At 43.0% G+C, this 15665-nt stretch overlaps 1 protein-coding gene across 1 annotated transcript in view; it reads left to right on the top strand.

The window, feature by feature from the left end:
* Window positions 1-15665, top strand: part of LOC135551569 (protein LEKR1-like) — a 59548-nt gene that overhangs the window by 27136 nt on the left and 16747 nt on the right. The window contains exon 3 of the mRNA XM_064982774.1: window positions 4552-4943. Coding sequence (XP_064838846.1) covers window positions 4552-4943 — 392 coding nt within the window. The remainder of the gene's footprint in view (window positions 1-4551; window positions 4944-15665) is intronic.

The raw sequence follows: 15665 nt of genomic DNA, 5'->3' as shown, positions 1-15665 counted from the left end.
ATGTGTTATTTCATAGTTTTGATGTCTTCACTATTATTCTACAATGCCTACTCTGGTAGACACACAATGATGTTGTCCCACCTCTCACTCCTTTTCTCTTGTTCCCTCTATGTTGTCATCACCAGCCCTCTGTGTTTACTGAGGTGTGAGTGAGAGTGGGAGCTGGTGAGATTGACTGGTGGGTGTAGGTGAGAGTTGGAGCTGGTGAGATTGACTGGTGGGTGTAGGTGAGAGTTGGAGCTGGTGAGATTGACTGGTGGGTGGAGGTGAGACAGGTGGGATTTGGTGAGATTGACTGGTGGGTGTAGGTGAGAGTGGGAGCTGGTGAGGCTGGTTAATTTGTATAATTGTGTGGAATTAAATTGGTGCTTGTGTATTTTTGTTAGTCTGTCAGTCATGCATCTTATTTATCACCTGTCAGACAGGATACAGAGACTAGTTAGAGGAGATGAATATCACCTGTCAGACAGGATACAGAGACTAGTTAGAGGAGAGGAATATCACCTGTCAGACAGGATACAGAGACTAGTTAGAGGAGATGAATATCACCTGTCAGACAGGATACAGAGACTAGTTAGAGGAGATGAATATCACCTGTCAGACAGGATACAGAGACTAGTTAGAGGAGAGGAATATCACCTGTCAGACAGGATACAGAGACTAGTTAGAGGAGAGGAATATCACCTGTCAGACAGGATACAGAGACTAGTTAGAGGAGAGTTGAATATCACCTGTCAGACAGGATACAGAGACTAGTTAGAGGAGAGGAATATCACCTGTCAGACAGGATACAGAGACTAGTTAGAGGAGAGGAATATCACCTGTCAGACAGGATACAGAGACTAGTTAGAGGAGAGGAATATCACCTGTCAGACAGGATACAGAGACTAGTTAGAGAGGAGATGAATATCACCTGTCAGACAGGATACAGAGACTAGTTAGAGGAGAGGAATATCACCTGTCAGACAGGATACAGAGACTAGTTAGAGGAGAGGAATATCACCTGTCAGACAGGATACAGAGACTAGTTAGAGGAGAGGAATATCACCTGTCAGACAGGATACAGAGACTAGTTAGAGGAGAGGAATATCACCTGTCAGACAGGATACAGAGACTAGTTAGAGGAGAGGAATATCACCTGTCAGACAGGATACAGAGACTAGTTAGAGGAGAGGAATATCACCTGTCAGACAGGATACAGAGACTAGTTAGAGGAGAGGAATATCACCTGTCAGACAGGATACAGAGACTAGTTAGAGGAGATGAATATCACCTGTCAGACAGGATACAGAGACTAGTTAGAGGAGAGGAATATCACCTGTCAGACAGGATACAGAGACTAGTTAGAGGAGAGGAATATCACCTGTCAGACAGGATACAGAGACTAGTTAGAGGAGGAGAGGGAATATCACCTGTCAGACAGGATACAGAGACTAGTTAGAGGAGAGGAATATCACCTGTCAGACAGGATACAGAGACTAGTTAGAGGAGAGGAATATCACCTGTCAGACAGGATACAGAGACTAGTTAGAGGAGAGGAATATCACCTGTCAGACAGGATACAGAGACTAGTTAGAGGAGAGGAATATCACCTGTCAGACAGGATACAGAGACTAGTTAGAGGAGATGAATATCACCTGTCAGACAGGATACAGAGACTAGTTAGAGGAGAGGAATATCACCTGTCAGACAGGATACAGAGACTAGTTAGAGGAGAGGAATATCACCTGTCAGACAGGATACAGAGACTAGTTAGAGGAGAGGAATATCCTACCACCTGTCAGACAGGATACAGAGACTAGTTAGAGGAGAGGAATAGTCTACCACCTGTCAGACAGGATACAGAGACTAGTTAGAGGAGAGGAATATCCTACCACCTGTCAGACAGCACCAGAATAGCTTCTCAAAAAGCCTGTAGGTTACTGGAGTGAAGCCTGCTTTTGTGAACCCAGTCATTGGTCAGCCCAGTCATTGGTCAGCCCAGTCATTGTTCAGCCCAGTCGTTGGTCAGCCCAGTCATTGTTCAGCCCATTCATTGGTCAGCCCAGTCATTGTTCAGCCCAGTCATTGGTCAGCCCAGTCATTGTTCAGCCCATTCATTGGTCAGCCCAGTCATTGTTCAGCCCAGTCATTGGTCAGCCCAGTCATTGTTCAGCCCAGTCGTTGGTCATTGGTCAGCCCAGTCTATGGTCAACCCATTCATTGTTCAGCCCAGTCGTTGGTCAGCCCAGTCATTGGTCAGTCCAGTCATTGGTCAGCCCAGTCATTGGTCAGCCCAGTCATTGGTCAGCCCAGTCATTGTTCAGCCCATTCATTGGTCAGCCCAGTCATTGTTCAGCCCAGTCATTGGTCAGCCCAGTCATTGTTCAGCCCAGTCGTTGGTCAGCCCAGTCGTTGGTCAGCCCAGTCTATGGTCAACCCATTCATTGTTCAGCCCAGTCGTTGGTCAGCCCAGTCATTGGTCAGTCCAGTCATTGGTCAGCCCAGTCATTGGTCAGCCCAGTCATTGTTCAGCCCAGTCGTTGGTCAGCCCAGTCATTGTTCAGCCCAGTCATTGGTCAGCCCAGTCATTGTTCAGCCCAGTCGTTGGTCAGCCCAGTCATTGGTCAGCCCAGTCTATGGTCAGCCCATTCATTGTTCAGCCCAGTCGTTGGTCAGCCCAGTCATTGGTCAGCCCAGTCTATGGTCAGCCCATTCATTGTTCAGCCCAGTCATTGGTCAGCCCATTCATTGGTCAGTCCAGTCATTGGTCAGCCCAGTCATTGGTCAGCCCATTCATTGGTCAGCCCATTCATTGGTCAGCCCATTCATTGCTCTTCAAATAACAGTTCTAAATGCAATCGTGTGTTAAAAAGGTTGGTGGCCACGATTTAAAAAGAGCTATTGTTATTTCTCAATCTCAATTCGTAAAGCACACCTCCCGTACGATATTTCGATGCAAAGGCTACAGAGCCCCACAATGGAGGTGTCATAAAACCTAGCGGTCAAACAGGGAAATGGTTCCAATTGTTGTTCCACCATTCATTTTCCCATCTGGGATGTTGGAACCACGTAAAATAACAGCTGTGTTTGGTGTCGGCCGACCCTGACGTTTGGATAACTGTTTGAGTCTCTCTCGGACAAGTCGGCTTTTATCAGCTCGATTTAAAATGCTAATTACAAATCTACAAATCCTTGCAAGCTCCTGCTCGTCATCTCGAGCTGACACCTTTGTTAACAGGTATTGTGTCAATTTAAAACTTGCACAAGACAGTTCACAGAATTGTCCATTTAAAGAAATGTATTCAATACTACATTTAGCTAACATTAGATAGTTAATACAGAGATTCTTACCTTTGCCTCAATTCGGCAGTGTGGTCCAGATCATTATGGTATTTGTAGTTCTTTATGATAGCCACATTAGCAGCTAATTAGCATTCCATGTTTGGGGGATAGATACAGGCGAATATATATTGATAAGTCACCTTGCCTGAGAGAGATTTACACGTTTATCAAAACGCCACGCCAGGGTAAGCCTACACGAAACACAGCCCTTATTTTAAGTGTTTCTAAAATCCCCTATGGGAAAAATTAAATGGTGAGCAGGTCAACCACCACTTTGTAATGTGGGCTTGAGGCAGTATAATGGTTTGAAACCTTTACTTTAGTTCAAATAATGAGGCATGTCTTCCTTGTTTCAGTGTAGCCTTGAGAAAATCCATCCATAAAAACATGGAGGCAGTTCTTTTAGAAAGACTTCCTGATGCCACTAACCAGTATTTCTCTCCTGTTCTATTGGTTTTCATATCAACTTTCTTTCCATGTCCAGAAGCCACAAGTCACAATCCCAGTCATATTAGCAACCCATCATAGTAGTTGCTATTAGAGTCCCCCTCTTTCTAAGTTTCTAACTGAGATGTTCATCTCTTTCACATATGGAACGGCTCGCGTTAAGTGTGCAGTTTACAACTGTGTTTTACGCAAATTGCATTTTGGGTAAATGTTTGAAAATGACGTGTTATCATCTGCTTCCTTACAGGAGTTTCATGTTCAATAGTAGAGCATTTTGACTGGAAGACAATAGGTTTGCTATACTACAGGTTTCCATTAAGCTCTTCATGAACAATAGCCAGGACTTGTATGCGTCCTCAGAGAGGAAGAGGCGAAGCGAGAGGTTTCATTCTCCCTCAAATCGATCCAAAATAAGTCCAATGTGTTATTTTCTGGCCTAAGCTTGTAAGCATCTCGTCATTATATACGTTGTATAGCTCTGATAGTATTATTTTGTTGGTCAGGTCATTTTACTGTTTGAAACAAATTTAACCGTTTGTTGACCGGTTAATGAGGGTTAATTAGTTGGCAGCAAAACGGACAGAAATATGCATCCCTTATAAGGGGTTTATATCATCACAAGAATTGTAATGGTTAGGAAGCTATTTGAGGGTTAAGGTTAGAGGCAAGGGTAGAGTTACAGTTGGTGGTGGTTAAAATCACATTAGTTTGGATTACATTATTGGATTATTGGATCGATTGGCTGAGAGACTGATGTACTTTCTTTTCCGTTGTTTTCAGATGGAGAGGTCGGAGACTGTGTGTCAGTACTGCGGTGTGAGTTATCTCATCCTCCACGAGTTCCAGCTCCTCCAGGACAGGTTGGCCCAGGTGGAGAGAGAGCTCCAGAACCAGAGAGGGACCACAGAGAGAGAGAGAGCCAAGAGAGAGCTGCTGGAACTGGGCAGAGAGGAGTGGGAGAGGGCTCTGAGAGAAGAGATCCAGAGAGGAGCCACGGAGAAAGAGAATGTCCTGAGAGAAGAACATGAAAAGAGGTTTGAAGAGAGGAGACTCCTAAATGAGGAGATAGAAAAAAGGAGTGAGGAGAGATGGAGAGTCCTGAAAGAAAAACTCCAACAGTCCAGCACTCATCTGGAGGAACAGAGGGAAGACCTACATCAGCTGGAAGAGAGGTGGGTGAGAGAGAGAGAGAGAGAGAGAGAGATAGGGAGTGAGAGAGAGAGGGAGGGAGGGAGAGAGGAAGGGATAGTGAGAGAGAGAGAGCGAGAGAGAGAGAGAGAGATAGGGAGAGAGAGAGCGAGAGAGAGAGAGGGAGAGAGGAAGGGATAGAGAGCGAGAGAGAGCGAGTGAGAGAGAGGGAGGAAGGGATAGAGAGAGAGAGGGAGGGAGAGAGGAAGGGATAGAGAGCGAGAGAGAGCGAGAGAGAGAGAGAGAGATAGGGAGAGAGAGAGCGAGAGAGAGAGGGAGGGAGAGAGGAAGGGATAGAGCGAGAGAGAGAGAGGGAGGAAGGGATAGAGAGAGAGAGGGAGGGAGAGAGAGCGAGAGAGAGAGAGTGATATTTGTAGTCTGTCTGGCCAGCCAACACACTGACCTGTTACTGTAATGCAGCCACTTTTTGGCAGCCCGACAGATTCTGTTCCATATTTCACTCCAGAGAGAAGGAAAGAAGAGACTTAAATGTAAATGTAAGGAGAAAAGATTAGCTGTGAAAAAATGACCACTTATTGTAGATTTCACAGAAGATATCTGATTTAGATTTAGATCTTGACTTAGCTGTAGGCCTGTATCTGTATCGTGCATACATCTGTGTACCGTGCATGCTTCTGTGTACCGTGCATGTGTGTGAGTTTATCTAATGTCTAGGCCTAGGCTATGTCTCTATGACTATGGTATGAGCGTGTCTGTGTGCATTTGAATGTGTGTTCTCATGTTTTCTATCCCTAGTGTGAAAGCATATTTAATAATAAGTTCTATGCCTCCTATTACCTCTGAGTCACGTTGATGGGCCTAACCCATGCACACCATTACATCTCTCTCTCTCTCTCTCTTTCTCTGTCTCTCTGTCTCTCTGTCTCTCTGTCTCTCTGTCTCTCTCTCTCTCTCTCTCTCTGTCTCTCTCTCTCTCTCTCTCTCTCCCTGTCTCTCTCCTCTCTCTCTCTCTCAATTCAATTTCAATTCAAGGGCTTTATTGGCATGGAAAACATGTGTTAACATTGCCAAAGCAAGTGAGGTAGATAATATATAAAGTGAATATATAAAGTGAAATAAACAATAAAAATTAACAGTAAACATCACACATACAGAAGTTTCAAAACAATAAAGACATTACTAATGTCATATTATATATATATATACAGTGTTTTAACAATGTACAAATGGTAAAGGACACAAGATAAAATAAATAAGCATAGATATGGGTTGTATTTACAATGGTATGTGTTCTTCACTGGTTGCCCTTTTCTCGTGGCAACAGGTCACAAATCTTGCTGCTCTGATGGCACACTGTGGAATTTCACCCAGTAGATATGGGAGTTTTTCAAAATTGGATTTGTTTTCGAATTCTTTGTGGATCTGTGTAATCTGAGGGAAATATGTCTCTCTAATATGGTCATACATTGGGCAGGAGGTTAGGAAGTGCAGCTCAGTTTCCACCTCATTTTGTGGGCAGTGAGCACATAGCCTGTCTTCTCTTGAGAGCCATGTCTGCCTACGGCAGCCTTTCTCAATAGCAAGGCTATGCTCACTGAGTCTGTACATAGTCAAAGCTTTCCTTAATTTTGGGTCAGTCACAGTGGTCAGGTATTCTGCCGCTGTGTACTCTCTGTGAAGGGCCAAATAGCATTCTAGTTTGCTCTGTTTTTTTGTTAATTCTTTCCAATGTGTCAAGTAATTATCTTTTTGTTTTCTCATGATTTGGTTGAGTCTAATTGTGCTGCTGTCCTGGGGCTCTGTAGGGTGTGTTTGTGTTTGTGAACAGAGCCCCAGGACCAGCTTGCTTAGGGGACTCTTCTCCAGGTTCATCTCTCTGTAGGTGATGGCTTTGTTGTGGAAGGTTTGGGAATCGCTTCCTTTGAGGTGGTTATAGAATTTAACAGCTCTTTTCTGGATTTTGATAATTAGTGGGTATTGGCCTAATTCTGCTCTGCATGCATTATTTGGTGTTCTACGTTGTACACGGAGGATATTTTTGCAGAATTCTGCATGCAGAGTCTCAATTTGGTGTTTGTCCCGTTGGTGAGCGGACCCCAGACCTCACAACCATAAAGGGCAATGGGCTCTATGACTGATTCAAGTATTTTTAGCCAAATCCTAATTGGTATGTTGAAATGTATGTTCCTTTTGATGGCATAGAATGCCCTTCTTGCATTGTCTCTCAGATCGTTCACAGCTTTGTGGAAGTTACCTGTGGCGCTGATGTTTAGGCCAAGGTATGTATAGTTTTTTTGTGCTCTAGGGCAACAGTGTCAAGATGGAATTTGTATTTGTGGTCCTGGTGATTGGACCTTTTTTGGAACACCATTATTTTGGTCTTACTGAGATTTACTGTCAGGGCCCAGGTCTGACAGAATCTGTGCATAAGATCTAGGTGCTGCTGTAGGCCCTCCTTGGTTGGTGACAGAAGTACCAGATCATCAGCAAACAGCAGACATTTGACTTCGGATTCCAGTAGGGTGAGGCCAGGTGCTGCAGACTTTTCTAGTGCCCGCGCCAATTCGTTGATATATATGTTGAAGAGGGTGGGGCTTAAGCTGCATCCCTGTCTAACCCCACGACCCTGTGTGAAGAAATGTGTGTGTTTTTTGCCAATTTTAACCGCACACTTGTTGTTTGTGTACATGGATTTTATGATGTCGTATGTTTTACCCCCAACACCACTTTCCATCAGTTTGTATAGCAGACCCTCATGCCAAATTGAGTCAAAGGCTTTTTTGAAATCAACAAAGCATGAGAAGACTTTGCCTTTGTTTTGGTTTGTTTGGTTGTCAATTAGGGTGTGCAGGGTGAATACATGGTCTGTTGTACGCTAATTTGGTAAAAAGCCAATTTGACATTTGCTCTGTACATTGTTTTCATTGAGGAAGTGTACGAGTCTGCTGTTAATGATAATGCAGAGGATTTTCCCAAGGTTACTGTTGACGCATATTCCACGGTAGTTATTGGGGTCAAATTTGTCTCCACTTTTGTGGATTGGGGTGATCAGTCCTTGGTTCCAAATATTGGGGAAGATGCCAGAGCTAAGGATGATGTTAAAGAGTTTTAGTATAGCCAATTGGAATTTGTTGTCTGTATATTTGATCATTTCATTGAGGATACCATCAACACCACAGGCCTTTTTGGGTTGGAGGGTTTTTATTTTGTCCTGTAACTCATTCCACGTAATTGGAGAATCCAGTGGGTTCTGGTAGTCTTTAATATTTGATTCTAAGATCTGTATTTGATCATGTATATGTTTTTGCTCTTTATTCTTTGTTATAGAGCCAAAAAGATTGGAGAAGTGGTTTACCCATACATCTCCATTTTGGATAGATAATTCTTTGTGTTGTTGTTTGTTTAGTGTTTTCCAATTTTCCCAGTAGTGGTTAGAGTCTATGGATTCTTCAATTACATTGAGCTGAATTCTGACATGCTGTTCCTTCTTTTTCCGTAGTGTATTTCTGTATTGTTTTAGTGATTCACCATAGTGAAGGCGTAGACTCAGGTTTTCCGGGTCTCTATGTTTTTGGTTGGACAGGTTTCTCAATTTCTTTCTTAGATTTTTGCATTCTTCATCAAACCATTTGTCATTGTTGTTCATTTTCTTCGGTTTTCTATTTGAGATTTTTAGATTTGATAGGGAAGCTGAGAGGTCAAATATACTGTTAAGATTTTCTACTGCCAAGTTTACACCTTCACTATTACAGTGGAACGTTTTACCCAGGAAATTGTCTAAAAGGGATTGAATTTGTTGTTGCCTAATTATTTTTTGGTAGGTTTCCAAACTGCATTCCTTCCATCTATAGCATTTCTTAATGTTACTCAGTTCCTTTGGCTTTGATGCCTCATGATTGAGTATTGCTCTGTTTAAGTAGACTGTGATTTTGCTGTGGTCTGATAGGGGTGTCAGTGGGCTGACTGTGAACGCTCTGAGAGACTCTAGGTTGAGGTCAGTGATAAAGTAGTCTACAGTACTACTGCCAAGAGATGAGCTATAGGTGTACCTACCATAGGAGTCCCCTCGAAGCCTACCATTGACTATGTCAGAGCTGCAGGAGTTGTGACCCGTTTTTGTTGGTTATGTTGTCATAGTTGTGCCTAGGGGGGCATATGTGCTGTCACCTCCAGTCAGGTGTTTGTCCCCCTGTGTGCTGAGGGTGTCAGGTTCTTGTCCGGTTCTGGCATTTAGGTCGCCACAGACTAGTACATGTCCCTGGGCCTGGAAATGATTGATTTCCCCCTCCAGGATGGAGAAGCTGTCTTCATTAAAATATGGGGATTCTAGTGGGGGGATATAGGTAGCACACAGGAGGACATTTTTCTCTGTTGAGATCATTTCCTTTTGAATTTCTAGCCAAATGTAGAATGTTCCTGTTTTGATTAATTTAATGGAGTGAGTTAGGTCTGCTCTATACCAAATTAGCATACCCCCTGAGTCCAACCCTGTTTCATACCTGATAGTTTGGTGGATGGGACTACCAGCTCTCTGTAACCTAGAGGGCAACCAGTGGGTCCATCTCCTCTATACCAGGTTTCTTGCAGGATGACAATGTCTGTATTACCGATTTCTTTGGTGAAGTCCAGGTTTCTGCTCTTTAGGCCAAAGGCAGATGACCTCAGGCCTTGGATATTCCAGGATGACATAGTGAAGTCTTTTGCTCTCTCTCTCTCTCTCTCTCTCTCTCTCTCTCTCTCTCTCTCTCTCTCTCTCTCTCTCTCTCTCTCTCTCTCTCTCTCTCTCTCTCTCTCTCTCTCTCTCTCTCTCTCTCTCTCTCTCTCTCTCTCTCTCTCTTCAATTGACTTTATTGACATGGCAAGTTCATTATTACTTACATTGTCAAAGTGTATATATATATTTTTTTTAAATTTTTATTTCACCTTTATTTAACCAGGTAGGCAAGTTGAGAACAAGTTCTCATTTACAATTGCGACCTGGCCAAGATAAAGCAAAGCAGTTCGACACATACAATGACACAGAGTTACACATGGAGTAAAACAAACATACAGTCAATAATACAGTATAAACAAGTCTATATACGATGTGAGGAAATGAGGTGAGATAAGGGAGGTAAAGGCAAAAAAAGGCCATGGTGGCAAAGTAAATACAATATAGCAAGTAAAACACTGGAATGGTAGATTTGCAATGGAAGAATGTGCAAAGTAGAAATAAAAATAATGGGGTGCAAAGGAGCAAAATAAATCAATTAAATTAAATACAGTAGGGAAAGAGGTAGTTGTTTGGGCTAAAATATAGGTGGGCTATGTACAGGTGCAGTAATCCGTGAGCTGCTCTGACAGTTGGTGCTTAAAGCTAGTGAGGGAGATAAGTGTTTCCAGTTTCAGAGATTTTTGTAGTTCGTTCCAGTCATTGGCAGCAGAGAACTGGAAGGAGAGGCGGCCAAAGAAAGAATTGGTTTTGGGGGTGACTAGAGAGATATACCTGCGGGAGTGTGTGCTACAGGTGGCAGATGCTATGGTGACCAGCGAGCTGAGATAAGGGGGGACTTTACCTAGCAGGGTCTTGTAGATGACATGGAGCCAGTGGGTTTGGCAACGAGTATGAAGCGAGGGCCAGCCAACGAGAGCGTACAGGTCGCAATGGTGGGTAGTATATGGGGCTTTTGTGACAAAACGGATTGCACTGTGATAGACTGCATCCAATTTGTTGAGTAGGGTATTGGAAGCTATTTTGTAAATGACATCGCCAAAGTCGAGGATTGGTAGGATGGTCAGTTTTACAAGGGTATGTTTGGCAGCATGAGTGAAGGATGCTTTGTTGCGAAATAGGAAGCCAATTCTAGATTTAACTTTGGATTGGAGATGTTTGATATGGGTCTGGAAGGAGAGTTTACAGTCTAACCAGACACCTAAGTATTTGTATTTGTCCACGTATTCTAAGTCAGAGCCGTCCAAAGTAGTGATGTTGGACAGGCGGGCAGGTGCGGGTAGTGATCGGTTGAAGAGCATGCATTTAGTTTTACTTGTATTTAAGAGCAATTGGAGGCCACGGAAGGAGAGTTGTATGGCATTGAAGCTTGCCTGGAGGGTTGTTAACACAGTGTCCAAAGAAGGGCCAGAAGTATACAGAATGGTGTCGTCTGCGTAGAGGTGGATCAGAGACTCACCAGCAGCAAGAGTGACCTCATTGATGTATACAGAGAAGAGAGTCGGTCCAAGAATTGAACCTTGTGGCACCCCCATAGAGACTGCCAGAGGTCCGGACAGCAGACCCTCCGATTTGACACACTGAACTCTATCAGAGAAGTAGTTGGTGAACCAGGCGAGGCAATCATTTGAGAAACCAAGGCTGTCGAGTTTGCCGATGAGGATGTGGCGATTGACAGAGTCGAAAGCCTTGGCCAGATCAATGAACACGGCTGCACAGTAATGTTTCTTACCGATGGCGGTTAAGATATCGTTTAGGACCTTGAGCATGGCCGAGGTGCACCCATGACCAGCTCTGAAACCAGATTGCATAGCAGAGAAGGTATGGTGAGATTCGAAATGGTCGGTAATCTGTTTGTTGACTTGGCTTTTGAAGACATTAGAAAGGCATGGTAGGATAGATATAGGTCTGTAGCAGTTTGGGTCAAGAGTGTCCCCCCCTTTGAAGAGGGGGATGACCGCAGCTGCTTTCCAATCTTTGGGAATATCAGACGACACGAAAGAGAGGTTGAACAGGCTAGTAATAGGGGTGGCAACAATTTCGGCAGATAATTTTAGAAAGAAAGGGTCCAGATTGTCTAGCCCGGCTGATTTGTAGGGGTCCAGATTTTGCAGCTCTTTCAGAACATCAGCTGAACGGATTTGGGAGAAGGAGTAACGGGGAAGGCTTTTGCGAGTTGCTGTGGGGGGTGCAGTGCTGTTGACCAGGAGAGGAGTAGCCAGGTGGAAAGCATGGCCAAAATAAAATAAAAATATATATTTATATATGAATAAATGGTGGGACCAACAGCAATAGTAATAATAATAGTATAATAGTAATAATAATAACAGTAATAATAATAATAGTAATAGTATAATAATAGTAATAGTCGTAGTGGGCATGGGATTACCATTAATCTCTCTCATTAATCTCCCTCTCTCCCCCTCTCTCTCTCTCTCTCTCTCTCTCTCTCTCTCTCCCTCTCCCTCTCTCTCTCCCTCTCCCTCTCCCTCTCCCTCTCCCTCTCCCTCTCTCTCTCTCTCTCTCTCTCTCTCTCTCTCTCTCTCTCTCTCTCTCCCTCTCCCTCTCCCTCTCCCTCTCTCTCTCTCTCTGTGTGATGCAAGCTAGCATCTCAGTGTAATTATAGATTTACTGGATATCTCAATAGAATATCTTTTTCACGCCATCGCCTTTCACATCCCCATTCTAGAAATAGGGAGGGATGGCAGTTATAGAAACAGAGGGTGGGAGAATGTCTATTATAGAAATTGAGTGCTTGAGACCTGACCAGAGCTGAGAAACTGTGTCTGTGTGGTTCCTGCTATTTCCTTCTGCTCTGATGAACAGTTTCAGTTTGACATAGTTACCAGCACACCTGCAGGTGAACTAGTAAATCTGACTCAGACAAGGAAAAAGTGGTGGATGGAAAGATGATGAGAGAAAGAGAAAGACAAAGCGATGCGACAGGAAATAAGGTGGAAAGAGGATGAGCGTCGGACAGATGAGAGCCAGCGTGAGAGAGAGACAGAGAGAGGGAGAGAGGGAGACAGAGAGACAGAGACAGAGAGAGGGAGAGGGAGAGAGGGAGCCAGAGAGACAGAGAGACAGAGAGAGGGAGAGGAAGAGAGAGACAGAGAGAGGGAGAGGAAGAGAGAGAGAGACAGAGAGAGGGAGAGGAAGAAAGAGGGAGAGAGGGAGAGGAAGAGAGAGGGAGAGAGAGAGGGAGAGAGGGAGACAGAGAGAGACAGAGAGACAGAGAGTGGGAGAGAGAGAGACAGAGAGACAGAGAGACAGGGAGAGGAAGAGAGAGGGAGAGGAAGAGAGAGGGAGAGAGAGAGAGAACGAGAGAGAGGGAGAGGAAGAGACAGAGAGACAGACAGAGAGGGAGAGGAAGAGAGAGGGAGAGGAAGAGAGACAAAAACCTCTCTCTCTTTCTCTCTCCCTCTCTCTAGCTCAGTCTCTCTCTCTCTCTTGCTCTCTTTCGCTCTCTCTCTTCCTCTCCCTCTCTCTCTCGTTCTCTCTCTCTCCCTTTCTCTCTGCCTTAAATTTAAATTGAATTGAAATTGAGAGAAGTGTCATGCATGTCTTGCATGATCAGGTTTCTTACTTCTGCTTTGTTTGTGTGAACTGTGACTGTAAATAATATTTCTATATTAGTTTAAGGAGCAGGAAGTTGATGAACTGTGACTAGATCATATTTCTATATTAGTTTAAGGAGCAGGAAGTTGATGAACTGTGACTAGATCATATTTCTATATTAGTTTAAGGAGCAGGAAGTTGATGAACTGTGACTAGATCATATTTCTATATTAGTTTAAGGAGCAGGAAGTTGATGAACTGTGACTAGATCATATTTCTATATTAGTTTAAGGAGCAGGAAGTTGATGAACTGTGACTAGATCATATTTCTATAGTAGTTTAAGGAGCAGGAAGTTGATGAACTGTGACTAGATCATATTACTTTAGGAGTTATGGGAGCAGGAAGTTGATGAACTGTGACTGTAAATAATATTACTATAGGAGTTTAAGGAGCAGGAAGTTGATGAACTGTGACTGTAAATAATATTACTATAGGAGTTTAAGGAGCAGGAAGTTGATGAACTGTGACTGTAAATAATATTACTATAGGAGTTTAAGGAGCAGGAAGTTGATGAACTGTGACTGTAAATAATATTACTATAGGAGTTATGGGAGCAGGAAGTTGATGAACTGTGACTGTAAATAATATTACTATAGGAGTTATGGGAGCAGGAAGCTGATGAACTGTGACTGTAAATAATATTACTATAGGAGTTTAAGGAGCAGGAAGCTGATGAACTGTGACTGTAAATAATATTACTATAGGAGTTTAAGGAGCAGGAAGTTGATGAACTGTGACTGTAAATAATATTACTATAGGAGTTATGGGAGCAGGAAGTTGATGAACTGTGACTGTAAATAATATTACTATAGGAGTTTAAGGAGCAGGAAGCTGATGAACTGTGACTGTAAATAATATTACTATAGGAGTTATGGGAGCAGGAAGCTGATGACCTGTGACTGTAAATAATATTACTATAGGAGTTATGGGAGCAGGAAGTTGATGAACTGTGACTGTAAATAATATTACTATAGGAGTTATGGGAGCAGGAAGCTGATGAACGAACTGTGACTAGATCATATTACTATAGGAGTTATGGGAGCAGGAAGCTGATGAACTGTGACTGTAAATAATATTACTATAGGAGTTTAAGGAGCAGGAAGTTGATGAACTGTGACTAGATCATATTACTATAGGAGTTATGGGAGCAGGAAGCTGATGAACTGTGACTGTAAATAATATTACTATAGGAGTTTAAGGAGCAGGAAGTTGATGAACTGTGACTGTAAATAATATTACTATAGGAGTTATGGGAGCAGGAAGCTGATGAACTGTGACTAGATCATATTACTATAGGAGTTATGGGAGCAGGAAGCTGATGAACTGTGACTGTAAATAATATTACTATAGGAGTTTAAGGAGCAGGAAGTTGATGAACTGTGACTAGATCATATTACTATAGGAGTTATGGGAGCAGGAAGCTGATGAACTGTGACTGTAAATAATATTACTATAGGAGTTTAAGGAGCAGGAAGTTGATGAACTGTGACTAGATCATATTACTATAGGAGTTATGGGAGCAGGAAGCTGATGAACTCTGACTGTGAGATCATTTTAATATTTGGTAATTGGTATTTCATTAGGATCCCATTAGCTGTTGTAAAAGCAGCAGCTACTCTTCCTGGGGTCCAACACAAAACATGGAACATAATACAGAACATCAATAGACAAGAGCAGCTCAATGACAGAACTACATACATTTTTTGAAAAGGCACACGTAGACGACATATCAATACATACACACAAACTCTCTCGGTCAAATAGCGGAGAGGCGTTGTGCCGTGAGGTGTTGCTTCATCTGGTTTTTTTAAACCAGGTTTGCTGTTCATTTGAGCAATATGAGATGGAAGGAAGTTCCACGCAATAATGGCTCTATATAATACTGTACACTTTCTTGAATTTGTTCTGGATTTGGGGACTGTGAAAAGACCCCTGGTGGCATGTCTGGTGGGATAAGTGTGTGTGTCAGAGCTGTGTGTAATTTAACTATGCAAACAATTGGGATTTTCAACACATTAATGTTTCTTATAAAAAGAAGAAGTGATGCAGTCAGTCTCTCCTCAACTCTTAGAGAGACTGGCAGCATAGTATTTATATCAGCCCTCTGATTACAATGTAGAGCAAAACATGCTGCTCTGTTCTGGACCAGCTGCAGCTTAACTAGGTCTTTCCTTGCAGCCCTGGACCACACGACTGGGCCATAATCAAGATTAGACACAACTAGAGCCTACAGAACTTGCTTTTTGGAGTGTGGTGTCATCTCTTTATTACAGACAGACCTCTCCCCATCTTTACAACCGTCAAATCTATATGTTTTGACCATGACAGTTTACAATCTAAGGTAACGCCAAGTAATATAGTATCCTCAGCGTGTTCAACAGTCACACCACTTATTACCCGATTCAGCCGAGGTCT

Source organism: Oncorhynchus masou, chromosome 13, assembly GCF_036934945.1.
Source record: "Oncorhynchus masou masou isolate Uvic2021 chromosome 13, UVic_Omas_1.1, whole genome shotgun sequence".
Classification (NCBI taxonomy): domain Eukaryota; kingdom Metazoa; phylum Chordata; class Actinopteri; order Salmoniformes; family Salmonidae; genus Oncorhynchus; species Oncorhynchus masou.
This window is presented reverse-complemented; position numbering and strand designations above follow the sequence as displayed.